The sequence below is a fragment of the Sinocyclocheilus rhinocerous genome, unplaced genomic scaffold, assembly GCF_001515625.1.
Source record: "Sinocyclocheilus rhinocerous isolate Xijiao unplaced genomic scaffold, SAMN03320098_v1.1 scaffold411, whole genome shotgun sequence".
NCBI classification, from domain to species: domain Eukaryota; kingdom Metazoa; phylum Chordata; class Actinopteri; order Cypriniformes; family Cyprinidae; genus Sinocyclocheilus; species Sinocyclocheilus rhinocerous.
Window position 1 is genome coordinate 83,088 of NW_015640493.1, and position 27,394 is coordinate 110,481.

The 27,394-nt window shown below is 38.5% G+C and overlaps 1 protein-coding gene across 1 annotated transcript; it reads right to left on the bottom strand.

Moving 5' to 3' along the window:
• On the bottom strand, positions 1-27,394 carry LOC107753265 (E3 ubiquitin-protein ligase rnf213-beta-like). The gene is made up of 57 exons (XM_016569396.1): positions 27,207-27,394; positions 26,896-27,109; positions 26,743-26,798; positions 26,479-26,641; positions 26,259-26,399; positions 25,938-26,036; positions 25,722-25,850; positions 25,382-25,541; positions 25,042-25,209; positions 24,804-24,953; positions 23,763-24,379; positions 23,512-23,671; positions 23,216-23,433; positions 22,890-23,033; positions 22,559-22,711; positions 21,206-22,397; positions 20,647-20,831; positions 20,372-20,521; positions 16,345-20,262; positions 15,926-16,062; positions 15,735-15,833; positions 15,493-15,626; positions 15,290-15,406; positions 14,907-14,956; positions 14,636-14,792; positions 14,404-14,539; positions 13,911-14,099; positions 13,680-13,813; positions 13,371-13,546; positions 13,066-13,269; positions 12,423-12,610; positions 12,189-12,309; positions 11,872-11,972; positions 11,432-11,614; positions 11,156-11,301; positions 10,685-10,784; positions 10,245-10,356; positions 9,604-9,802; positions 9,297-9,487; positions 9,028-9,150; positions 7,444-7,554; positions 6,928-7,167; positions 6,473-6,557; positions 6,353-6,387; positions 6,011-6,259; positions 5,664-5,829; positions 5,071-5,156; positions 4,670-4,906; positions 4,397-4,529; positions 4,219-4,302; positions 3,772-3,952; positions 3,148-3,349; positions 2,967-3,044; positions 2,582-2,779; positions 2,370-2,459; positions 1,078-1,253; positions 1-158 (listed from the first exon to the last, which is right to left on the bottom strand). The coding sequence occupies exons 1-57, from the start codon at positions 27,392-27,394 to the stop codon at positions 23-25; spliced, it is 13,689 nt and encodes a 4,562-aa protein (XP_016424882.1). The 3' UTR covers positions 1-22.

Consider the following 27,394-nt stretch of genomic DNA (forward strand, 5'->3'; position numbering starts at 1 on the left):
TTGGCTTATTCAGAAGTACTTTTCAGTGTTTGAACTCCACTGCAAGCCTCCAGATTTCTGCAGCTTTAGCCAAAGTAATTTCCTCAGGAAGACTGTCTAGACCTGGAAAAGAGGTGATGTTCTTCATCTCCAAATGGGATTCCATGGTGGACCTGATGCTATGTTGTGAAACACAGAGAGAGAGAGAGAGAGAGAGGAGGAAGGGTGTTCAGTGGTGTGGTTTAGGATCAACAGTTAGCATTGGATTCTATTGTTCTCAGCAGACGCATTCCTTTTCATTCTGACCAGCTGCCTGCTCAGTAGGTGACTAGAGCAGGGCACACTGACAGATGGGAGCCTGGAGGGGTCAAAGTGTGCCTCTGTTGGGTCTGAAAGCCCACAGGTCTCCGGGGAATGACTAGGTCTGGGAGGTCTGCATTGTTGTGATTGAAAGTCCCCTTTCTGAGTAAAAACTTAAAAGACCCTTATGTCGCTTTGTGTTGTAGTACTTGGCACTAAATGCTATAGGATCTTTTTAGATGCATTTGCTTTGGATGCCAGAACATTTCCTGACTTTTTATTTTAAGAACAATTACCCTGAACAATTTGACACTTAATTGTACAACATTCAGGATTAATGTTTACAATCACAAACCAGATTTCAAAAGTTATACGTTTCATTATAATGCAATTTTAAAATGAATTACTATACAGTGATTTAAAATACTTGACTGGAATTTTGCTGTATATTTTTCTATAATGTTTGTCATATAACTCTGTGGTTTCATATTACAAATTAATTTTCAAATCAGTATTTCATGTCCATTTATTTATTTGTTTGATAATTAGCTGATGACGCTGTGAAGGTTTGAAGGTATTTTGTGATAATGACTGACTGACACATTCTACCTTTTAAAATGTACAAAGTCAAATGTCAGACATCTGTGAAAAATGGTCAGGCCTACTTTGCCTTTTGTGGCCAGTTTGCCTCATCAAAACCCACCCTCACAAATGGTGAGTCCAAAAGGCTGCAGTCCAGACGGCTGGAATGCTGGATAAATTATATAAAAATATTTTAAAAATAAGATCAGTTCTTACTCCCAGTGCGGAGCGAAGCCCTCTTCAACAGTGCTGTTGGTCTTGAGCTGAAGGATTTCATGTAGCTCCAAAGAGAAAAGGTCAGTATCTGTGAGCCCAAGGAAAACCTTCACCTGCATTCTTTCCTCTGAAGTCAGTTTATCTCTGAAGTCTTTGGACAGTCGCTGGAATGGATCCTGCAAAATTGTGCATTGAAAGATTTAAAGCAAATGACAGAAATCAGAAGATACCTGACCAATAAAGATGCAAACATCATGAATATGTTCTGGGATGACGTTTAAATGATGTCTTAACGTATTATTTAACTGAGCAATATTGTCCAGCTAATCAGAAAAGCTTGGGTTAAAAGTCTTTGAACTGTTGGTGGCACACGCTCGCTTGTTAAAGCTTGGCACACTCTGACCAACACTTTCCCTTGGATTTACAACCCTCGTATGTCCACTCTCTCTGTTGTTTAGGATCAATCAGAGGAGGTCAACAGAGGTCAGCAGTAATGGGGTCAGTTTAGTGACAGGCTAAATAGCTGAACAGAAGGAGGGAATTAGAAATTAGCTGCCTGTACAAGGAATGCTCTGTGAAAACATTTATTCTGTCTTAAGTTATTCATGCATACACTACCATTCAAAAGTGTGGGCTAAGTAAGATTATTATTATTATTTTATGTTTTGGAAATAAGTCTTTTATGCTCATCAAGGCTGCATTTATTTGATCAAAAATACAATAAAAACAATGAAATATTGTGAAACAGTAATATTGTAAAATATTATTATTATTTAAAATAACTATTTTCTATATTTTAAATTGTATTTTATTCCTGCAATCGCAAAGCTGCATTTTTAGCAGTCATTACTCCATTCTTCAGTAACTCAAAATCTTTCAGAAGTGATTTGAATATGCTGATTTTGTGCTTACATTTTTTTTTTTATTATTATCAATGTTGAAAAACAGTGCTGCTTAATATTTTTTTGTGGAAACCATGATGCAGTTTATCAGTATTTTTTTTATTAAATTTTTCAAAAGATAAACATTTATTTGAAATAGAAATCTTTTGTAACATAAATGTCTTAACTGTCACTTTCATAATAATTTAATGTGTTCTTGCTGAATAAATAATAATGAAGCATGCATCCTATAGGCTCAATGTAAAATTAAGTAGAGTCTAGTGAGAGAAGAAGAAAACAAATCCTAGAAATTGGAATGTAATTACTTAAGAGTTTAGATACATAGATACTATGTGATTGGTATTAATGATATACAGTACTATATGTCACAAAAGCTGAATGTCAAATTACCTGTCCTTTCCTCATCATCTGTTCACTCTTCCAGCAGGTAAGGAGCTGCCATGTGGCTGTGCACTGACTAAGCCGGTTCTCTTTTAAAGCCTGAAACCAAGCAGCGTGGAATCAAATTACAGAAGCAGACAGATTATATACGCTGATAGTAGTGGCAAAATAGCTGCTTGGTTAAATTCGCTTTTAGTTACTACTTTAAACACATGCCTCACCCCAGCTATGGTGCTTGAGATGTGTTGGTCCATTTTCAAGGAGTCTGTCAGATAGGACAGCAGCAGAACTTGTGGGTCTCCACCGGTTTTACCTAGGAAACGAACCCCAATCTCCACGGCATAAACTGCGTCACACACATCAGTGAATGAACGTAGCATTGATCTCATGGAGCTGAGCACAGAGGCCTTGAGTGCTTCCTGTAAATCAGAAAGAAAAAATGAGGCTTCCTTAAGAAGAAAATGTATTCAATTGAATAAATATATATTTATAAATAATTATAGATTATATTTCTACTGTATGTCACCAATAAACCAGAAGCATTTGCTCCACCGAGACCTACTGTTAGTAAACTGAACGAAGTGCAAAGACACTGAAGAAAATTACCTGAGGCATTTTGGCTCTGACTTCATTGAGGACTTCTATAAAATTCTGATGGTGTCTTCTTAAATATTTATCAGTGTCCTGCATGAAATTTTTAATTATGAGTTCCCACTGTAGTAACTAATGAATCTGGTCATATATTTAACACTAGTATGATAATACGTTTTAAAATGTGTAGACTCACTGTTTGAATGCGGGGTTTGCCTGCAAAAAACCGTCTGCTGAGTTCTCTCTCAATAGCCTTATGATCATTGGAGCTCACTGTTTGCTGACCCTTCTCTAGTTTGTAATGGCAGTTAGCTAACACCAGGGGGAGCAACTCCTTCTCTGGGTGACACAGGGCAAGTTGGCTCTTGGACAGTGCTGCCAATGGCACTTTATAGTCACTGTAAGAGGAAATGCAACCATCTGACATGCAAACAATTTTGAAACACAAATGTGGCAGTAAAGACATTTATAATGTTACAAAAAAAACGATTTCAAATAAATAATTTTCCTTTGATCTTGGAAAAGACGACTTTAAACTGTGATAAGAAATATTATATTAGATATTAGAACGATTTCTGAAGGATCATGTGACACATAAGACTGGAGTAATGGCTGCTGAAAATTCAGCTTTGCATCACAGGAATAAATTACATTATAAAATATATTAAAATAGAAAATAGTTATTTTAAACTGCAATACTTCACAATATTACTGTATTTTTGATCAAATTCTAACTTGGTGAGCATAAGAGACTTAAAACAAAAATCTTACCAACCCCAAAATTTTGAACAATAGTGTATACTCCTATTGAAATACACACCTGTCTTCCTGGTGACAGAGTTTTCTGGCTTCTCGCACAAGACTGTTGTGGGTCTCAGACAGGAGATCTACGATTGCGTGGAGACATGAGCCTGGTCCGTGACGACTCAGGGAGAGAAACTGCCCAGAGCTTTCCTTAGTTATGTCTTTTTCACAAAGTGTAGGATCCAAACCCAAAGAAGCTAAAATAATGAAACAATATCACTATAATGTAATGTTATGATGACTAAACTCACTTGTATTATTTAACCTTTTTTATTTAGTTTTAAGAGTTTTTTATTTAATCAGTATAGAATTTTAAATATTGTCCATTTAGCGGTTTACAATGGCCCGTTTAATAATTATCATGGACTCACATGAAACACATAATGATAAACCCTGAATGAACTGCAAGTTGTTTTGGATAAAACATCTTGCAAATTCCACATGTATACCTCTACCAACTTACCGTTATTGGATATTTCCATTCTGAGTTGGTTCCACACCTTCATGAAGATCTCTACTCTTTCCGACAATAATTTCCTCTGATGGCCTATTTTCAGTAACATAAATTAGAGTAAAGTAATATTACATATATGCAAAAATAAATCAACTAGTTATCTCCAGTGAGTATAAGTGTGACAGACCAGCAGGAATGCATTGCAGCAGTGAAGCGATGGTGTGGGTCTGGTTCTCAGAGCCTTGAGGAAGCACTTTTATTAGATCCGACAACAGAGCAGCAAGCGCCGGCAAATGGATCAACTGTCTTATGCAGTGCACCTGATAAACACAATCACACACATATGAATATACTGTAAGTTTGGGAACATGCTTAAAGTCAATATGAAACCGTGTGCTCAACTTCCGTAATGTGACACAAAGGCCTTTATAATTGTTTTATATGCTTTAAGTGAACGAACCTTATTGATAAAAAGGGTGAGCAGGGGTGCTTGACTCTGGTTTATTTGCTGTGAGAAGCTTTCCACCGTTAGGACAGGTGAGGGGCTCCAGAAGGCAGAGTGGTGGGTGGGGCAGTTAGTGGGGAGATGAAGGATTTTTTGAGGGTCTCCCCTCAGCACCTTCATCAGGGGACTGTTAGAAAGTTGGTTATCAGCTGCAATCAGATCCTGTGCTCTGCCCAATGTCCTTTCCAAATCCTAAAAAAAAGCGACAAAGGTTGACTGATGCAATTATATGCATTCAGTGTGGTTATATGACTGAATTTTTACTTATTTGTGTTTTTCAAAGAAACGATTTAAATGTATCCCATTCTTTTCAAATGGTTCACACACTCCTGATATTCAGCAGTATCAAGACTGACCTGTAAAACAGGACTGATGACAGTTTTACAGACTGTGGTCTCCCACTGCTCTCTGTACTTGCGTGTTGACAGACCCACACCGGCACCTGGCGAAGAGAAAAAAATATCAAACATAGGTTTTCTGGTTGTGCAGTTCATTGTGTTGTTGTTACAGTTAACTTAAACTAAAAATTATTTTCAGTAATTGAAAAGCTGAAATATAATAAAATGTTAATATTCAATGAAAAACAAACAAATATAGGACATTTTGCTGTGGCAACTCACTGAAATAAATATGTTTAAGTTGAAGTACTAAAATTACTATAACAAAAAAAATGTTATACAGTAAATTAAAGCTATATAAACATAAAAAATTTAAATAAAAACTAAAGAAAGGACAGAAGCATGTAACAAAATTACTAAAACTTATTTAAACTAAAAAAAAAGATAATTCAAAATATTTATAAATACCACAACAGTATATAAAAATACTAAAATAACAATTAATTCTGTTCACATGTTATGCTCTTCTCTGTTAATATTATATAAGTAAAATGCATGCAACACTACAAAAAGTTCAAGCAGGTTTAACTTTAGTCAAGATTAAAGGATACCTGAGGTGGTCTGTAGAAACCTGCTGAAGATTAGATGAATTATAATGGCAGAGTCATCCAAGTTAAGATTTAAAGTCTTTCCAAGGACCTCCATGTCCTTCTCAAGATGTTGCCAGAGGAAATCATAGACATCATTAACATTTGGATGGATCATATCTCTGATGCCCTGTGAAGAACCAAGCCCTTTAGAAAACAGTGCTTTTATTCTCTAACACTAGTGGCCCACTAACTGAATTTCAGTAGTTGGCATTATATAGATAACTGCTCAAAAAACAAATGGAGTTGGCATGCAAGCTTTATCAGCAGGTAATAAGCAAACTTTCAGGGTTCCTTCAAACCTTTTTTACCTGTCGGTGGTAAATGGCCCCTTGCAACATGGCCAGGTGAAGACAGAGACGGAGGAGACAGGACTGTGCTGAAGTATTATTCCTGTTTGGGGCTTCAGACCGGTTTTCAGCATGTCCCAGTATATGTCCAGGTCGTGTCATGTCAGGGATTCCATGAGCTTCAATAAAACCTTCAACTGGTTTATGATTCTGGCCTCCTATACGGACTCCACAAGTGGCACAATTTGACAATTTCATTGGTTTGCCACACTAAATAAGTGGAGAAAAATCAACGATCATAATCAGTTTCACAGACAATAATGCCAGTTCATTCAAATAAAAGTGAAAGAAAATAAATCTCACCTCTCCTACAAAGCATGCATGTTTGTTAGAACACACTGTAAAGTAGGGAAGAAAGACAAAATCTGTTATGCAGGTGGCATTTAAGGAAATATTTTTATTTTCACTTCAAGTCACACTCACAGTACATCTTCAGGTTTTTCTCTCCAGTGAGCCACTGCTGGGCCTCACTGGTATGGTCATCAGGCATTGTGGGTAGGAAGGCTCCCTAAGGATGAGTAGAGAAACATAGCTATTTTAAAAATCAGCACGATCAATTCAAAACCCCCAGTGCATCAACATGATGCAAAAAGAAGAGCGTGAGCATAAAATCAAATGCAAATCACTCTAAACCAGGGGTCTCCAAACTCAGTGCTGGACGGCCGGTGTCCTGCAGAGTTTATCTCCAACCCTAATTAAACACACCTGAACCAGCTAATCAAGGTCTTACTAGGCATTCTAGAAACTTCCAGGGAGGTGTGTTGAGGCAAGTTGGAGCTAAACTCTGCAGGAGGACACCATCCTTCCAGGACCGAGTTTGGAGACCCCTGCTCTAAATTCACTCCAAAAATGTGTATTATTCATTAAGAAGCCCTTACTGTCATGTTCTGAGGTTGAGAGGCAATATTGAAGAGGGGACTCAGCAGCCTGTTCCCACTGTAAAACACTGCGCTCGCATGCACCAGGAGCTCCAGTACAGGACGACGCTTAGCAGGTACACCTGCACTGAGACTCAGGTAAGATCCTGAACTTCCAATCTCATTGGATAACAGAGCAGTGCAGAGCTCTCTGGCATGTCCTGTGATGTTTTCTCTAATAACGTCCTCCAAGAGTCTGATCTGTTGAGAAAGAGACAAATGTAGGTGTTTAGGTCTGCCAGGCTGAGTGCTTTGCCTAATTTTCTGAATCTCATAAAGTAAAAGCATTTATGCTCAAACATGTTACTATTGCAGGTTGGATGAAGTTCTGATGGAGATCAGAACGATACTTATGTGAATTAAATATTTATAAATATGTAAAACTATGTTGTCATCTCAAATTTAGTCCTACACGGATTCTGAATTCTGGATGTTCACTAGTGATTAATAAAATCATAAAACCTAACCAACTCTTACCTGTGCCTGAGGATATATAGCTCTTTCAGGTGACATGAAGCGACAGGTGACCTGCCTGAACACAGCTAGAGTCAGCAGGACGTTTTTCAAAGGGCCTGAACCACTTGTTGCCTGAAAAAAAAAATCATTAATGGATCAAGTGTGACAGTAACATTTCTATTTCAAATATATGCTGTTATTTTGGACTTTCTATTCATCAAAGAAAAAAAAAAAACATATAACAGTTTCCATTAGGGGTGGGCGATATGCCAAAAATATCATATCACAATTTTTTTCTGAAAAACCCCAAGTCACGATTTTATCACAATTCTTTGTCATGTTGCTTTTACTATTTTGCAAGTGGTCTAAAAACAAACCTTACAACGTAACAAAATATAAAATAAAAAAAGAATGGCGGACATCTAGGCCAAAGTAGGTGAAGATAAAAATCTTTGTCATTATTTTATCTTTGTTATTAAAAAATAAGAACAAAGATAGACATTACAAATACACATAATATACAAATAAAACAAGCAGTGCTTAATTTTTCAGTCACAGTAGGTATATTTAGCAGTAGCATTCAATAAACTGAATGAACAAATACAAAAAATAAAGCATATATTCTTCACTGTATAAATTATACATTGATTCTTAGTAAAGCAACTGTATTAATGTTCATCAGTCAAGTGATTATTCTCTTTGTGTTTTGTTGTTTTATTAACATTAAATGAGATGAGTTAAATGAGTTCACCCAAAAATGAAAATTTGTTGTTTTAAACCTGAAAGAGTTTTTTTTCTGTTGAACATAAAAGTTATTTTCAAGACTGTTGGTAACCAAACAGTTATTGGACTCCAGTGGCTTCCATAGTATTTTCTTCCCTACTATCAAAGTCAATGGGGACAATTGTTTGGTAACCCACATGCTCAGCACAAGAAAGAAATTAATACAGGTTTGGGACAACATGATTTCAGACATGAAAGATAACTTAGTCCAGTAATCAGGCGTTGTTTGATGGGCTTTTTAGTGCGTGCGCTTCAGGTATATGCACTCAGAAAAGGTGCATGTCAGAACAGCACGCGAATGAAATGTTTAACCAGCATGGCTTTAAAGCACATGGAAATAATGTACTTTTGTGATTGCGAATAAATGCAGTGTCCTGTGAGTGTAACTCTGCCGCTGAGTTAACATTTGATGCGAATGTATGTCATGTTGTACAGTATATTGAGACAGAGGCACCAGAACTGCAACTGAATGTGCGCTGTAGCACGATACTACGATATTTCTTCAAAAGCAGATGGTGGAGACATTTTAATCGTTCACGATCAAAAATCGTGAGTTACAGTTTCCATAAAAATGTTAAGCGGCACAACTGTTTTCAACATTGATACTAATAAAAAACGTTTCTTAAGGACCAAATCAGTACATTAGAATGAATTCTGGATCATGTGACACTAAAGACTGAAGTAATGGCTGCTGAAAATTCAGTTTTTGTGTGTGTGTTGTTTATTTAATACAGATGTAGACTCTGACCCGTAGTGCTTCTTTGAGGCCATTTGTTGTGCCTTCTTGTGTGTTGTTTATTTAATACAGATGTAGACTCTGACCCGTAGTGCTTCTTTGAGGCCATTTGTTGTGCCTTCTTGCACTGCTTCTCCCACTCCATCTCTAAGAGTACGGTATGACTGACCACAACACAAGAAACGATCCACCTCTGCAGGAATCAACCTCTGTAGAAGAGAAAACAAACAACAATGATCATAGAGCAGCTACTTTTTTATTTAAATTTTTTTTTTTTTAACCCACAAACTCAATTTTATTACTTATCTACAATATTATAAACACCCTAAACACAACACCATTTGAATGGCCGTACATGAAGCCGTAGCATCTTTGCAGGGAAGATCCATTCATAATCAGTGCTGCTGATCAGTGCTTGCAGACAGTCCATGCCAGCATGCCTGTTGAGTGCTCGAAGCAAGTAAACTCTGTACCAGTCATTGTTACCGTATTCACACACAGCCTTCACCTGCTCCAAAAGCTTTAGCTCAGCTTCCTCAAAATTGTCTGAAAGACACCAAACATATGGAAAGGTTGCAGAATAAAACATAAAAAGACATGTTATTAATTTAAGCAATATACTGTAACTGCCATGAATTGGTCAGATCAGAAGCTCCTCGTACCGGTTCTTTTGCCGATAATTCTGGACAGGATACAGGCAGCAGAGTCCAGACACATTCTGAGGCGAGCCATAGACAGCAGAAACTCAGCTGGGTCATTCTGTCTGGAAGGTGTCTGTTTACGAGCCAGTCGGCTAAGGAAGTTTGAATTCTCCTTCAGATGTCTATCATCTCCATTTAATCCAGAACAAAACAGGGAATCCTGGATAAACAACAAATCTGCTTTTAGAAACAAACATGCAGATTTTAAATAACAATTCATGTGGCTGAAAGTGGAATACAACTGTTGATGATTATACCTCGTAAAAAATGACAAAAGTTTGTAGTGCACTGCTAAGCATTTGCTAAGATACTTTGGACGGTTGCTAAGATCTTGCTAAGTACTTGCTTAATGGCCCAAAACAAAAGTCTCACCGTATGGCTAGGAATCATGGGATTTTTCACCCCTTTTTTGTCCACCAGACAAAAATCCTAAGTATAATCACACTTGATGTACCATTCATGTCCGTGGTACAAAATGGGTTAAGCGCCAAAGTTTTGTACTTAAAACAGCGCAATAGTAAAAGTGATACTTGGCTCAGCAAGCACTATTATTGAGTGAATACATGGTGCAAAGACACCTGGGCTACATGATTATGACACACCTGGAAACAGTTAACAAAGAGCCGGTAGAGTTCAGATCTGTCCTCTTGGTCCAGAAGCTTGTTCTCCAGGTTTTCTAAGTGCTTTTGTATATGCTTCTTTACCTGTTTGAAGCTGAAGAGATTATCTTATTACAAAATGTTCTTGATTAGCGTAAAGGCCAATTCACACTGCACTGACAGACGCCTGTAATCTGACAAAAGCCAACTGAACACGTTCAATTGCCTAAAACAAGTGCCAACCAACGTCAACAGACGTGACAAACTCTAACGAAGTGTCTGTTGCCGTTGGTCAGCGTCTGTCGGTGCAATGTGAATTAGCCTTAAGCAAAACTCTCAAGACTCACTTCATAAAGCCAATACTGTATATTTAAAGTCATAAACAAAAGGTCACATGCCTGGATGTGGTCATGTTTGTGTATGTGTTGTCTGTATTGCAGCACCTGTATTGCAGAAGAAGTTTCGGCAGCACAGAGCGCACCACAGGGCTCTGGTCAACACACTCCAGGAATGGGGTGAGCTCTCTGGTCTTATAAACATCTCCTGTAATATATACAGACATGTAAACATAAACATAAAAAGCAAATTATAGAGTAAATTGCTCTTTCTAGATCTTTTCAATTCGATTATTAGATAATTAGATTGAATGATTCGCTCTCAAACTCGATGATCTGTTCAATGCAGATTATTATGGCTTAAATTTTGGCCTGTTCGTCCCACTAAGCTATTGTATGATTTCAGAAGACTTGAAATATAGAATGCAAGTCGCATGAACCAGTGATGTGATATTTTAATTCTAAATGTACGTCCTTTTTGAAATTCCTGTTCTCATTTATTGTACTTGCACTGAAATTGACAACCATGCACAGAAATTTCATTTCGCGATGAAATATTCCACAAGGAAATCCACCCGCCTTGTGCTGAAATAAGGAGAGAGAAAAGCAGTTCCACCAGGTCCTCTGATGGATCTTGATCATCAGTCAGACAGAAACGAGAAACCACCTCCAGGAAAAAGGCATTACAGCATTTTCTTATTTCTTTATGCTGCTTCAGGGCTAAGCTGTAATAGATACAAAATTAGACATTACAGCCAAACAAATCAACCACAGTAAAGAAGCTAATTGTTCATTGTACACCCAGTCGGTCTAAATGGATATCTGAAGTTACCAAGAACAAAGAATTTAACTCACTCTATGGCTGTGGAGACAGTGGGACGGTAGTTGTTCGACAGAGGTGATCTGCATATGGGACAGAAGTTCGCTCCTTCTCTCTCTGTAGATCTTCTCAGACAGGACAGACAAAACACATGCTCACAAGGAAGCGCAGCGGGCTCTGACAGATCTGATAGACAGACAAAGCACTTCACACCATATCTGTGAAGAAAAAGTATACAGAAAATGAGTAAGTAATCAAAGGGTTTATTGTTGGAATAGCACAAGCTAAACAAAGAAATACTGAAATCCTTAACTATCATTAATATTTGTATTAAAACAGTACCGTCAACAACAAAAAAACATTCAGTTATTCTTAGTCAATAAACTGCAGTTTTAAAATAAAATTAATATTATCACATGGTTTAAAATAAAATCAATCATATCCTATAATATTATACAGCTCAATTCAAGTATACCGCAGTTCTCTGCTGATGGATTCCTCGTGATAATCATTGAGTATGCGGATGATTTGCTGAAGATTGTCTTTGCTCCTCAAATCAGTAGACCGTTCCATTAGCTGTGAGAGAGGAAATACAAGCAGCATGTATTCTAAGGACTTTTGGGGTTTTAAACTCATACTTGCTTTAATGCGGCATCTGTCCTGATCAAATTTGCACATATTTTACCATCATACTATAGTCTCATTATGAAATGAGGGGCCTACAAAGGTTTCCTGTACACCAATGTCTCCTACAAACGTAATGAACAGAGCAGACAAAAATTCGAGACTCACCCCATGTAACTGACTGCAGAGTTTCAGAGTCAGTGCTTTAATCCGTTCATCTCCGACTTTCATCTTGATGACCACCTTTTCAATGAAAGCAGCCACTAGCAGCATCCCCTGCCACACCGACCTAAGGAAATAAAAGATTTGTGTAAGAAATTGTGATATGACCACTTTGTTAATATGAAATCATGTTTTCAAATGATTCTATTTTCTAAATCTGCAACATTCTTCATAGCTCACTTTATAGAGTCCAGGTGTTTGAGACAGCCATGGCTGCAGAGGGCACTGTAGCCAGGACTAAGCACTCTCTCTAAACATGGCTGAAGTTGCTCAACTCTTTGCAAGAAGGTCTGGCATTCAGATATTGATGATACCGGTAGGAGCTTTGTTTCTTCAACACAGATACCAACAGCTAGAATGTCCTCACACTGTCATAAAACAGAACAACAAGACAAATCTCTTTAAACTCATCTAAATATTGTTTCATTAGTATATTGTTTATTTGCATCCCCATTAGCTTCCACAAAGTGGTTGCTAATCTTCCTGGGGTCCACAAATCTGTACAAAATAGCAAAAATCATACAAATAATTAAAATAAAAACGAAAATAAAATTACACTAATCACATCACAAAACTATACCTATACACCTTAGCAATGAAGTATAGTATTGAGTATAAATGAAGTATGGAGTATAATGACTGCACATACTGGTCACTTATTTACTGGTAGTTATTTTGCTACATAACTGTAGTTTAAATAGGCACTGGAATCTATCACCAGCATGTGATGACTAACTAAAAAGTTTTACTGGTGAACAGCATAAGACTGAAATAAGTCATTCTAAATCAACATGGAAATTCATGTTGCACTCCTGCTCCTCACCATATCAGGGCTCTCTCTCTTTAATCTTTCTCGTTGGATGATGCAGACCAGTTGAGGGTTGACCTGAAGGGCATGGGCTAATGTGTCAAGGCGTGGGCTGTAGATTTGAGCTGCGGCAAGGATCCATGATGGAGAGAGCTCAGGAGTTACTGACATCTCCATCTGCAGAGCAAACACACAACCCCGCACTGCACTACGAAATACCTGTAAGAAAATGCACACACACCCATAGACACCCACATTAGAACACTAAACATGAGATTGTGAAAATAAATGTTCAGACTGATAAAACCTATCTATCTTACCCCATGCTCTTCCTCAGAGTGGATTTTGAATGACAGAAGGACATAATCGGTCAAGTAGCGCTGACCCAACTCGACTTTCTCTTCCTCTGAGAGTTTCTGAATATAGCTGCCCAGTGCACTGCCTGATACAGCACTAACAAACTGCTGAATCCTCGCATTGCTGCCTTGCTCAGAGCCTGAGAGAAAATGCAAAAACATGGAGTAGCTGCAGATGTTTTATGTACAAGATGTTTTATGTACAAGAAGTGAATGTAGTATCTGGTTAGCTAACTGGCCAACTGTAGTCAAACACAAAACAAAAGACCTCACCTCGCACAAATTCTGATTCCTCCCACAAACTCTGGCAGTATGTTTTTATCAGCCAGCTAAAAGGGGCAGCACAAGGCCATTCTACTTCTCCAATAAACAGGTGACACTGCACATTAATCTCCTGATCTGGAGCGCTAAAAGAAGAAATCCATCTTATCAGTTACAGTTGGATATTTAAAAGAATTTAATGCCTCATTTAATCATAAGCAGGTTTCATATATTTAAAGATACCTGGCCTTTTGTGAAAGGTTTAGGTCAAGGAGCTGTTGATCTTCAAAGATATTCAGCCAGAACTGGGCCAGACCCTCACTGAGCCCTTCTCCATACAGTAGGTACAAGTTGCGGTCTCTGTCCAACACTTCTAAAACTCGGGCAAACACTGGGGTCAAAACACCCTGTAGGTTGCGCCACAAAGTGTGCCTGAACAAACACAGAAATTTTTGCTAGCTTGTTAGTCATCTCTAATCTACGGCTGATGAAGTTTGAGATTATTTTAAAGGCCTTGTGCAAGGCTTACAAATAACAATTGTGTAATTTTATTCCCAGTTCAAAGTAGTTCCACACCATTATTTTTTCCACACAAGTTTTAATTATCTGAGATTTTTATCCGACCCTTTTTGATTATCATAATAAAATCGGCACTAAGCACTGGCTGTTTTTAAACATCTGAGATAGATAGAGATAATAGGTTGTTAATGCTAGTTGCATTACAGTACTGGAGTACCTAAGTGTTCCACCTTCCTGCAGAGCTTCACGGTTCTTTGCCACTTTATAAACCCAGTCTTCTGCATTAGGAATTATTTCCTCCTTCTGCATCAGTGCAAACACCAGCCTCCTTAGCAACACTTTCTGGAACCGTACTTAAAATACAAATGCACAAACATTTTTTCAATGGTATTTTACATACACAGTACAGGGGCTTAATTGTGACAACAATGGACATAAAACCAGCTGACCTCCTATCCGCCCAGGGTCACCTCTCAGAAGGCCAAGCAATATGTTCATGCGCTCCATACTCCTGGAGGTTTTTTTGCCTGTATCTCTCAGCAATGAAACAGCTTTCTGGGTGCAGGATCTCAATAGAGACAAACTGTGTAGATGCACTAAATCTCCCTGACAACCAATCAAACACAGTATTTCTGTCAGGAGGTATGAAATTATTTTTGATATAGCACATCTCTGATGTATATGTTTAAACCAATCTATTGCGAGCTTAAAGGATTTTACCCTCTCACTTTCTGGTCCACTTGTATCCATTTCCTCTGATTCATTGAAATCTGTATATATATAAAAAATGTAAAAAATTCATGAAGAAAATGTGAGTTGTGCTTGTATGTGCAAAGTTTACAACTACAATACATGGTGTTGCTAGGGTGTTCTAGGTATTTTTAGACCCTAAATATGGCTTGGTTCTTTCCTTCAGTGCAAGTCTGTGGGATTTTTAATGCCCATCAGGTAGAAATTTTAAGATGAATCACTAACACTTTATCGCAGCAAGCTGCATGATTTGAAGTACAATTTTATGTTTAAAATTTTTTAATACAAAGGGTTAGGGGAATGTTTAAATGTCTAAGTTGCTGTCAGCTTTTGGTTGTTGGTACCTTACATACCTGACTCGACTTTCTGGGAGATGAGTTTACTTATAGGTATTCCACAAAAAGCCTTAAGATTTAAGCTCATGTCACCGGAATCTCTGAGGTCATCAATATGTGCAGATAGCCAAACTCCTTTAGTAAAAAAGATACTTGTTAAGAATAAGTATTTGACAATACCTAAACACACTGCAAATGTTTCACCTGCCAAAAAAACTTACCCCCTTGAAAGCCAATGTACTTGTTGCCACTTGTTCTACATTGTTCCCCAATTCGGGAGAGCTTTGTGATAAACACAGTATAGACGTTGCACTCATCTGACTTTAAGGACAGGATTTCATTCATGGTACAGTATCTAAGGTAAGAGGAGTCACATAAAATGTCATTAAAGATGATTTTGACTCCTGTTATACAGGGTGTTAATAAATTGAAATCTGATTTAACCAACATTTAAGGGACTTACTTTGCCGAAGCAATAAGTTCATTTTTGCACAATGACTCTTCCATGTCCATCTGAACCAAAAGAATGTACAGAGAAAGTCCAGATTGCCTCAGGAAGGACCTTTGGAAAAAGAGGTACAATGTTTTGAAAATTGTTGACCATTTGTTGTGAAAGGTACTGAATAAAGTCAACAAAAATAATATAAACATTACCGTATCTTGTTGCAAAAAGAAGCTTCTGTGTCAAATTGGTGTAAAGAGAGCAGAAGAAACCGCTCAGTGGACAAATCCAAGGCCGGGGCAAGATTTCTCACATCAGCTTCAGTGAGAAGACTGGAGAACGTGGTTACCTAACAGAAAACATATGCATTGATTTTGCAAGGTAAATTGGTAGATATAACACCATGTCCCGACCAGACGTGACATGATAAGATTCCAGCAACAAACAATTTGTCTGTCCATACGAGACTCAACATAGCTACACGATGCGACAGAATCGATCAAAAATCACAGCCAATCAGAGACATAATCAGCACCTGAGATTATCATCGTCATAGTTTCTATGCTGTTGTGACACAGTGTAAGACATAAAATCAAGTAAACATGCTGCTTAAAAGTCTTACAAGCATTACCTCCAAGAATCTGCTCTTGTCCTGATCATTTTCGTTCAGATGGTTGTCTAATAGGTCTCTGAGAGATTGATGGCTTTGCTGATGGAAATACATTCTCTGAAGTTTGTCTCTCTCCTGATTTCCAAATTCCGAATACTTTAACCTAAGTACCGAGTCTGGTGACGCACAATTCAAGAGAAAGCTTTTGGCAGTTTCATAGACTTCCTCTTCCTCGTCCATGGTTTTGTTTGAGTCTCTTGTCTCTATGTCAACAGGCTCTTCATCCATTTTCACAAGATCAGAAGTATCTCCAAGGTTCTCAATGTCTTCATGAATTTCTGCATTCTGCTGCTCGTTATTCTGTAGCTCGTTGTCAACTTCCATTGAGGCACTCTCTCCTTGTGTCTCATCAGGGAATTTGTTCATTTCCTCTTGAGACTCTGTCATATCTTCATCTTCATCAATGTGATGAGCCTCACTTTCCTTTTTCTTCATGTATGCGTCCTTAGTCACATTAATATTAGAGCCCTCTTTACTTGGTTCACTGATCTCATACTCGTACTTGGGAATGCAATGGAGTTCATCATTTTGAGCAGCTTTATCATGGCCCCGTTTCTGTATTTTCTCTAAAGCCTGCAGAAGTGCACTGGCACAAGCATCCCCATGGAAACCAACAAAGACATCTGATAAGCTGAAATTTGCTTCAGTAGATTCAGATTGCTGAACTTTTGAGAACTCTTGTGCCCACTGTTTGAGTTTCTCCAAAACTCTGTGCTGCCAAGGAGTCAAATCTGTACTCCTATCAACTTTGTGTTTCTCCAGTCTGTTTTTAAGTGGAACAGGAAACCTTTTGTAGACTTTTTCCTGGTCCTCCACCACAACCAGTCTGAAGTCTTTGTGAACTCGACACTTTACTCTATGTGAACCAAGTCCCAAGTCAACATAATTCTGTCCACTGAAGCAGACATAGTATTGATTCAAGGCATCATACAGGCTCTCATACAAATTGAGGAGATTCAATAGGATGACAGTTCGACCTGTCTCCATGCATGCCTTTATTCTACTCACATTGCGACATATCTGGGCATACTCCTGGTCTCTGGGAAATCCTGATCCAAAGACAATTTCAGGGCATGTATAGTTCTCCTTGGAGAAAATATGGTGTTGGATAATGTACAAGGCAGCATTGTTAGTTGTGAGCAAAAGAAGGTACCGGCACTCTTTGTCACTGTGGCGGTCAAGATTTTGTTCAATCATTTTCAGTGTACTTGGCCTTTGGACTTCAAAGTTCTGGAAGATATCCCGAAAGTAATCAAGAGGATCAAAATCATCCCTTTGTCCACTGAAGTTTCTCAACACAGCCTCTGCCAATTCACTGTCAGATGGCTCTTGATCTGAACTGTTGACTGTTGCAAACATCATTTTCACCAAGCTATAATAATCTCGGAGTCCAAAGAACTGTTCACTGTCCGTTTTACAGATGTCTAGGTAGCCCTTTGCTAACTTTGGCAGGAGGTGCTTGATTTTGAGAAGAATGTTATGGGAGGATGAGCAGATTCCTTCAGCTGTCTCTACCAAGTCCTTCTCACTTGGGTCCCAACGGGACACAAAAATACCTCTGTTCATTTTTGCTGGATCGAGAGCCCAGTTTGAGATTCCAACAAATCCAACCTTCATATGTGGCTGTGGGTTATCACTGTCTATGCATCCATCCTCTAGAAGGGGATGCAATGTCTTCAATGGCATCTGAGGAGAGTCCTCTGCAAGTCCTATTTCATCCAGAACAACTACTGACACATACTCATCAAAATTCTTGTCCTTTTGGAAACGGGCACAGTTCCGAAAGGTTCCAATGATTCCTTCAGGGCTTGAGTGAGGGCTGCATTGAAAAGACACCATGTGAACTTCCTTGAATTTCTTGAATAAGTCGCAGTGAGAGGCCTGGCGCTGCATTGCATCTGCTATAACAGTCTTAGCAAGCGATTTTGAGCTCCCTGGCTTGCCAACCAGAAAGAGTGGAATTCTCAACTCAATGCAGACGACCATGAGGAAGACATTTTCTTTCAAAGCCAGATTTTTGGCAATTGTATCTCTTGTTTGGATTTTCTCAAGAAAAAAGTCTTGGCATGAAGTTATCTCCTGCTCCAGTGACTCTTTGGAGTTGAACGGAAAAGGAAAGCATTTGCTCATATCCGTTAAGTATGCCCCTTTGTTTTCAAGTGATGGGTAATAGCAAACACCCATGGCAAGCACAAGGCACTTCAAGGTCATCAGCTCAATTTCAATGAAGTGGCATTTTGGAAAAAGATCATCTCTGTGGTTGTAAAACCAAACTAGGACACACATTGATCTCTCCACATCCCTAAGACTTACAAAGCTGCACTCATCTGCTTGTCTACGCATGTATCTTTGAGAGGCAGCCAAAACTTCTGTGATCACACTCTGGCATGCATGGGGCAATCCATGATCTCTCATTTGTTTTTGCACAATTTGACGGATATAAGAGAGTTCTGTTGAATCGCTTAATTGTCCAAAATCCCATACCAGGGGCACCATGCTTGGGGGTAGAGGGTGCACACGGTACACAAGCTGTCTCATGGGAACTTTACCAAGGCGATCCTCTGTTTCTTCAGCTTTCACTCTGTATCCTAGCCCAGCACGCTCCAAGCGGTCAATCATTTTGGGTGTGTGTCTTCTGTATGGATTGCAGGCAGCAATTATTTTCAGACCACAATTTTTCTTCAAAGGGTACCCTTGTACAGTTTTGTCACATAGCACTTCCTTGATGGCAAATATTGCTTCAGTTGTGTTGGCTTCATCAAAAAACAAAACTGTGTCAAGTTCATATTTTTGACGGTTGTTCTGAGCAAGCTCTTCTGCTTCCTGCACCTTCCTATAGATTACCTCAGAAGTAGTACCTCCATGAACTTTGACAAGTTTCATGTTTTCAACATCTCTGTCTTCACGTTGCAGATCACAGAGAAAGCGTATAAGCCGTGTCTTCCCACAGCCGGTTTCTCCCATGATGATCACTGGAATCTCACATCTAAATCTCATATGAATAGCCAACATCTTCATGACATTGTCAGTAGTGAGTTCATACGTAGGGTCTGGATCAAATTTTCCTTTTTCCCAGCCTTTTTTGGCACCAACAACAAAGGAAATTTTTCGTATCTTGTCTTCTCTGGACAGGTCATCAAAGTTCTCAGAAAGGTTAATTCTTTGTCGCTCAATGTCTGAAAAGAGATCTTGTGTCATCACATTTCTCATTAACACTTGGTCACTTCTTGGATCAACTGCATTAAGAATTGTCCCATTTTTCTGCACATGGAATCCTAAGAAAGACATGGTGAAATGGTCTGCATTGAAAAAGATGTATGGGTGAGGTTCATTTTCCCATTGTTTTCGAATAGATAGTTTGGCTAGGATATCTTCCTCATTTTCGTTCTCAGAGAAAAAGGAGGGGCTCTCATCAGAGATGTCAATGGAAGGAGAGGCAAAGTCTTGAGCCATGTGAATCATGAATTTTACTATGAAGTCCTTGAAGCCACTTAAATTGTCAGCAAGGAAGTCTGGATCACAGAACAAGGAATTCTCACAGTCCTTAAGCTGCAGGTTAAGAAACCAGGTAAAGTGCTTTATTTCTGCCCATGATGGGTCCTTCGAGCCATAGTTTGATAAAAGATGATGGAGACAGTCAACCAGATCACCTTCTACAGATTGAGCTTGATATTTGAAACGATCCAAGTTCACATTCCTGTTGAATCTCTTCAAGTATTGGTAGGGTCTCTGAATGGCCTCACTTTTAAACTCTTCATCATCCATCAATGGATCTAAGGATGTGTAACCCTCTTTTTTTCTCCTGATCTCCAAAGCGTTGACATCTTTAGGAGGTCTGCAGAAGATAGTAGGTAGTGTATGCAAAAACCCATGTGTTATCTGTAAAAAGAAAAAAAAAACAGAAATGCAGAAATACAGGTTAATGCCTGTAGCTCAACAATTGTTCAAAGAACAAAAATTTAACAAAATGGAATAAGTAGGTTTGCACCTCCATCTGGGTTTGACTCTTTTGAACTTGCTGAAGTGCTTCAATCGCCACCAAGTGAGCTGCATTTCTCCTCCATATAGTTCCTTTGCTGTCACTAAGACATCCTAGAATGAGTAATTTGAATAGGAATTCCTCCAAGCCGTGACACAACTGATGTAAAAAGAAATGTAGTGAGACAAATTATAATGTTATTAGTGACCCATATTTAGTACTGTATATAATAGTGCATGTTATGATATAGCAAAAATGACTAAACATTTTAAAATAAAACATACTGCTGCAGTATCAATGTGCAACAGCACAGGGTCCTGCTCTCTCAGTGGGGCCAATCTTTCAGACAGGGTTTGGACAAATCCATCCATGTCAATGCAGGGCTCAGTGAGTCTGATTGTTAGACAGGTTGCTGTTGGAAACTCTCTTTTGAACTGCTCAAATAGACGCTTGACATATAGTGACTTTCCTGCACCAAGAATAAGAAAAGATCCAAAGAAAAAAAAAAAAGAGTATCAGCATAATGTTTGGTAACATTTCACCATATTTAAAGACAACATGAAACGCAACCTATTTTACTTCCACAGTGTGACATATTCAATGACAACTTCTTAGGACACATAAATGGTTGGAGGAAAGGGATTTAAAAATAAAAGGGATTCATAACATCAGCCCAGAAAATAACGTCGCTTCAGAAGCAGATTATTACAGTTTGATAAAACACTTTTTTTTCAGTAACATGCACCTTTAAATCATACACATTAAGTCAAGAAAATGCATTAAAAAGCAAATAGAGTCCATTTTGTTCATGTTGACTTCAATATACAAAAATCTAATACATACCAACAGCTGGACGTTCAGATGAAATCATCCAGACAGAGAGTTCCCTTGGATAGACTTTTGAGTGGGGAGCAAGCTCAGATGGGATACGGAAGTGATGGCCAAGATAGTCTTTAATTCTTTCTGCAGATATACTTAGACCTGTTTGTACTTTACAGTTGCTGAAGAAGGAAGGGACATATCTATCCTGGTTTACAGGACAGACCATCACTAGACGGTAATGAGGCCCAGCACTCCTTTCAAGCGTCTCAAAGCACTCCACCAGTGCCACGCTCACATCATAAGTCAGTGAACCTGGATTGACCAGAGTGTAAATCTTCTGATGATTGCTTGCAGTGCCTTGGAATCCTAGACATCGGCGCAGGAAGATCTCCACCTCCTCTTCAGTTGTCTCCTCCTGGCACATTAATACCTCATCAGTTGTTGGAAGAGGATGCTGTGGACTCTCTGTGTAAAAAGACAGAGTTGTGCTAATCAATTCCACAACAGGGCACTGGACAAGGTTTGGCCTTCCCTCTTGTAGAATAGGAGGAATCTTGCGTTTGATGTGCATTTGATTCATGGCAGACAGATTGGAGAGGAATCGTCCAAGTGTTTCAACATCCACATGGTGGGTAAGGAACCTGGACATGTTCTCTTTAAATTGCTGCCACAGGTCCTCTAAGCATTCAGTACCAACATCTAGTAAACTTAAGCTCAAAGGCAGGTCAAAATAACTGTTTTGTTCTGATTCCTCTGCTATGTCATCTTGCACCATAGATTCTGTCTCCATTGCTTTTTCAAAGGCCTCTCTGATGTCATTTAAGGTACAGTGTGGTTTAATAGGAGTCAAAAGATGCCACATTTGTTGTGGCACAGGTTTCCTTTTGATGCTAACGCTGTTGATCCATTCACAAAGAAAGACCACTTGTTCTGAAGTGTAATGATTCAGTGTGTAGTACTGAGAGCGTATCTTAGTTAAGTGGTTACACCAGTCTTTATGAAAGTTCTCCAGAGAGCGACACAGTTTCTGAAGCTCCACTTCAACTTCGCCATGATATACAACACACTTGCTCAACAGGGTAAAGCTAACTTGAATGCAGGGTTGATCTTGGTGGTTGCATGTTATCTGTGCCCCCCAGTTTCGAAAGAGCATATTACCCGATGTGCGCAATTGAAGGAGGATGCAGCCTATCCTCTGGACTCCTTCAAAAACCTACAAGATGAAAACAGAGGTATGTCTTCACAAAACTAATGCCCATTTCCTTGAATAAACTTATGTAAATATAGAGATCTGGTCTTTTATTGGAACTTTATGTTTTTAGACACCAGTAGTTCTCGCAAAAGGCTGGTGAACAATTGTGATAATGGACCCACTTGAGTAAACTTGTTGACTTGCTCTCTTCCATGCTCCCCTTTAGAAGACATAAGCATGAGCTTATTCTGCAGCTCTGAGAGTTCATTAAGATTGTATGTCTTTGCTTGTTCGTTCTTTGTCACCTTCACATAAAAGACATTGTCCAAACCTGTCTACAAACATATCAAAAGAAGAAACTGTTCTGTTACTAAACAGAGGTTCACAAACTCTCCTATTGCACAGAATGTCTGCTTAATAGAATGCTTTAAGTGATTTAAAGAAACATTTTTGTGGAAATGTAAAAAAAGTCTGACTTTAAGCATTGAAAATGTTATACTAGTGTCTACTCACTTTCCCATTGAAATCTTTAGGCCAGCCCACATGATACACGCCTCCAGTGTTGATAGCTGAGGCCATGGACAAAGACGATTGCTCAACAGAGCCATGAGTCTCCCTTAAACCTTTCAGCCAATCCAACCACCGATTGGAGTCTACCTGTATAGAAGATAATATATCGGCAACACTTCTTTAAAAGCATGTATGGACGACAGTGACTTGACAGTTTTAAATTGCATTAGAAATAAGCATAATTTAAGACCTATTAATTGGAATATTAGAGGGGTACAGAAGAATTGAAATTAAATTATTGTATTAGTTAAATGTCTGCAGAAACTAACCAATTTATCCAGGAGTTTCTCATCTTTGTCAAGGGTGTCCCATACTTGCTTAGCACATTTAATAAACTCTTCAAATCCTGCATTTTCTTGTAGTGAGTAAAGCAAAGGGCCGTAGCCCATCACAACAGTCTCGAAACTGGCTAGCCTATCAATGTCTGCATCATTCTCTCCAGCAGAAATTGTGGCCAGTTCCATAAAGACTTTCAGGTCCCTTAAACCTAAATGAAACATACTGAATATGAACATTTTTTTCCACACATCAACACTATAAAACAGATAAATCCAAAAAATCTTACTTGGAATTTGCGTTTTGACCCATTTGATCAGAGTCTCACTATCCAAGAATGCCCTCAGACAGGCTGTGTGCTGGCGTTTGACATCTGCCAGTTTTTGTCTGGCTCTGATGAGGTCATCACTCAGCGAACCCAGAGTGTTTTCTTTGAATGAGTCATCTCTCTATATACAGAAGAATAAAATGTTCACAAATCTAAACAAAAATAGAAACACGCTAAATATAATGCAATTACAATAATGATTGGTCTCTTACCACTTGAATCAGGCTATGAATATGGCTGAAGTCTCCTTGTAATCCCAACCTATGTTTTATTTTTAGTATGACCTCAGCAGATTCCGCAGCATGGTAAAGGCGTTTGTATTCCTGAATCTGACTGAGACGATGCTCTGGCCACTTCTCTTCCAGAGACGTATGGCTTTTCAGCATAGTGGCCAACAAAATTAGCTCTTTCTTTAAACGATTTCCTTCACCCCTGTCCCCACACCATTTCAAAGCTTGGTCCACCTCTTTAAAACAAGTTTCTCCAACTGCAATCCGTAGACCAAGTTCGAGGAAGTCAGTGAGACAATGATTCCAGATTCTGTCATGGACTTCTGTAAGGTCTAGTGACAAAAGCTGAGGACCAGGCATAAAATATTTGGTTGCCTTTTCTTGCCATAAAGATAGCATAATGTTGCTGGTCTTCACTTCATGCATCTCCCGTGCCATGTCTAGGACTAGCAGATCAACATTGTAGAATAACACTCGCCTTGTGTTGTTTTTGCCAAGATCTTCTTTGGAGAAATATGTCTGCACTTCCACCAGTTTGTCCAGAGTTACAGTCTGCAGGTTGGTTTTGACCATGTCTTCAAGGGAAGAAACCTCTGGTACTGAGGCAAAGTCATGACAATTTTAATGCAATTAGTGTAAATACAATTACCAACTTTAATATTATTCTCATTCAGAAATCATGACATTAATCATGATTTTTCCCCCCCGTAATTCTATTGATGGCTTTCGTTTTTAACACTAAAAAAAAACTTATTTTCACTGTCAACTTAATACAAAGTAAATAATTTACAGAAAATATTTGAATAATTTGCTTTGTCTCCAGGTAATGCAACAAAATAAATGCCAATTATTTAGTTTTGGAAACACATTGTTTTTATAATATCACACTCTTCAGACACAGTATAAATGGGTCTTTCATCTTCATAGTTTAGGAAGGGGGTCCCTCACAAGGGGTTCATCATATTTGGGGGTCCTTGGCATAAAAAAAGTTTGAAAACCCCTGTCCTAAGGTAATTTCCTTACTATCTATGACATCAGTAATCTTCCCCAGCATATTAATAAGGTTGGTCATGTACTCCTTCTGTTGTTCAAAGGCTTTCAAGTCATCTTCTCTTTGACTGAGTAGCTCTGACACATTGATTGAGATATTCTCTTCTTTGTTGTTCTTCTTATCTAATTTCAAAATAAACAAAAAGATGAATAAGCTTGTGTTGAAAGAGACCTCTATAAGTTGTAATGATACTTAGTGCATAACACTTACACTGGTTGTAAAGCTTCTGAAATTGACTTTTAGACTTAAAGATGGTCTTAAGGTGGCCCAGGGGTATACTTCCCTGGCAAAGGGTCTGAATTAGAGAACCTAAGAATGATTGACTAGCTGATATTAAACGACTAGCATCATCTTCCAACTTCCACTGATTCCATTTGTCTGTGAATATAAAACATAACACACAATGTTAATTAACAACTGCTGCCCATAATGTATTTAGGTATATACATGAAGGATTCTTAAACTGTGTCCAAGTGTTCATTTTCTGTCTGTTCACTTTGTTGTTAGACCATATTAAAACCATGAAACTTTTAAGACCCAGTCACTGCACCTTGAGACAAGAGGAAGTTGATTGCTGACTGTGGGTCCAGTAGACGACCTTCATGATCCTCTCCAAAGCGAGCTGCTGACTCCACAATAATGGAGGACACAACAGGCCATGAAATGGACTTGGTAAAAATATGGTGTAAAAGGTCTCCTTCCTTATTTGCCTGCAAGAAAAAAATACAAAAAGGTACCAGAACAAGATGTACAAGTATTTACAAATACACCAATGCACTTTTCTTTTTTTTTGTAAACAGAAAACAAGAGAATGAGTGACACATATAGTACAACAATACTGCTAAAATAATAAACAATATAATTCTTTTAGCATGAAAATTTAACATTACCTGACACTGGTTCTTAACAGCAACCTGACACATCTCTTTGAAACAAGACTGAAGGTTTGCATGACTATTCTCGATAGTCTTTGCTGACATCACCAGACAGCATACAACAATCTTGTCAGTGTTAGAGATCTGAAAAACAAAAGGAGGATGGTGACATACATTGCGTACAATTTTCAATGTATGTAGGCTACTTATAAAATAAAGTTTTTATCTTACATGGGACAGTCTCTTTCTCAGGTCTCGGTCCAATGAACCCTTCCAGCTTTCAGAGACGCCTGGTATTGAACACTCAATCCCATACAATTCATTCCACAACTACAAAGAAGAATTAACAAAACCAAAAATTACTATTTTGCAGTTCCAGTCACCTACCAAGTTCTCTGACCTGTACAAAGACATTTGACTGATAAAGGATCTAAAAGATACAAATTGACCTCCTGGTGGAATTCAAAGAACAGCGAACAGTGTCTGAAGAAGTTTTGCATTCTTAAAGTCTAGCATAACCTTTAAGTTGATCAGTTATTCTAATTACTACACCTGTATTTCTCTAGGGTAAGCAAATCTGGACTCCTGCATCAGAGGATTGTGCAGCCCATCTCTCCATTTACTGAAATCCATTTGAATGTCATTAAGCATGGACAAAAGTTGATTTTGCTTTTGTTTCATTTCCTCTCCAGCCTGCAAATGAAAATAGTTTGCTTACAGAGCAGATACCACCCTTAAAATTACTTTCACAAAGATCTCATTGATACAGTACCTTTGAAAAATGATCATGATGAATTTCAGCCATTTTAAGCAGGAGTTGGAACGAGAGCACTGGGACTCTGTATTGTGGGACAAGTCGAGCGATTTTGCAAGCGCTCTTGTGAACATTTCTGCAACACCAAGGGATTAAGCCAGATGACTTGGAATCTGTGATTCTGTAATTAAAGAAATTCTGCATTAATACCTGCCTAATATCAAAATTTTAAGAACAAGATTACTAAGTTCAAAAAATACCACATTTAATAAACTTGTGTACCGTTCTCTGTCCTCCTCAACCCTCTTCAACAAGAGGTTAAGAACCTTTTCAGTTGCCTGCAATTTAAAAAGCAAACATTTGTTGGTATGAAAATGTTCTCTCTGTGCCAAATGCAAAACCTGTAAAGCAAGCTATATGCCCTTCATCAGATACCTCCAGGTTTTTGTCTGTATGGTTGGAATTAGTGTTTTGTTCAGTCTCCTTCATTCTATACATCAGGCTCTGGATCAGGAGTTCAGGATCAATCCCTGTCAACTGGACAAACTCAGGGACATCCTCAAATGCCACAATGGAAAGCCAGCTTTTCAACACGTAAGGATTATCCTTGGTCATTGATAAGTGATCTTTGATCAGCCGAAGGACCATGCTGCAAATTTAGGAAGACATGTATCTCTCATATTCATGTTCAAGTCATTATGAAATTTTGATAATAAAAATGCTCCTCTAAAAGTATTCAGACAGACCTCCTTTTGTCAGGGAATCCTCTAATTTTCTCCCTAAAAGATGGATACTCTATGTTTTCAAGCCCTGCCCATCTCTGTTCGTTCATAGCTGAGCCTGGATCTGGCTTTGCCCCTGGCTTTCTCAGTAAATGAAGGACAGGAACAAGTAACACCACTTCTGAGATCAGATTCTTTGCACAACGATTCAT

What these genes read in the sequence shown, in the direction of transcription:
- LOC107753265 (XM_016569396.1), bottom strand. Translation starts at nt 27,394, where the DNA reads ATGAATCGTTGTGCAAAGAATCTGATCTCAGAAGTGGTGTTACTTGTT. An exon ending in GTTGAGGAGGACAGAGAACG is followed by an intron (nt 26,642 to 26,742) that starts GTACACAAGTTT and finishes CTTTAATTACAG; the next exon opens with AATCACAGATTCCAAGTCAT. An exon ending in CAGGAAGGTGGAACACTTAG is followed by an intron (nt 14,100 to 14,403) that starts GTACTCCAGTAC and finishes GTGTTTGTTCAG; the next exon opens with GCACACTTTGTGGCGCAACC.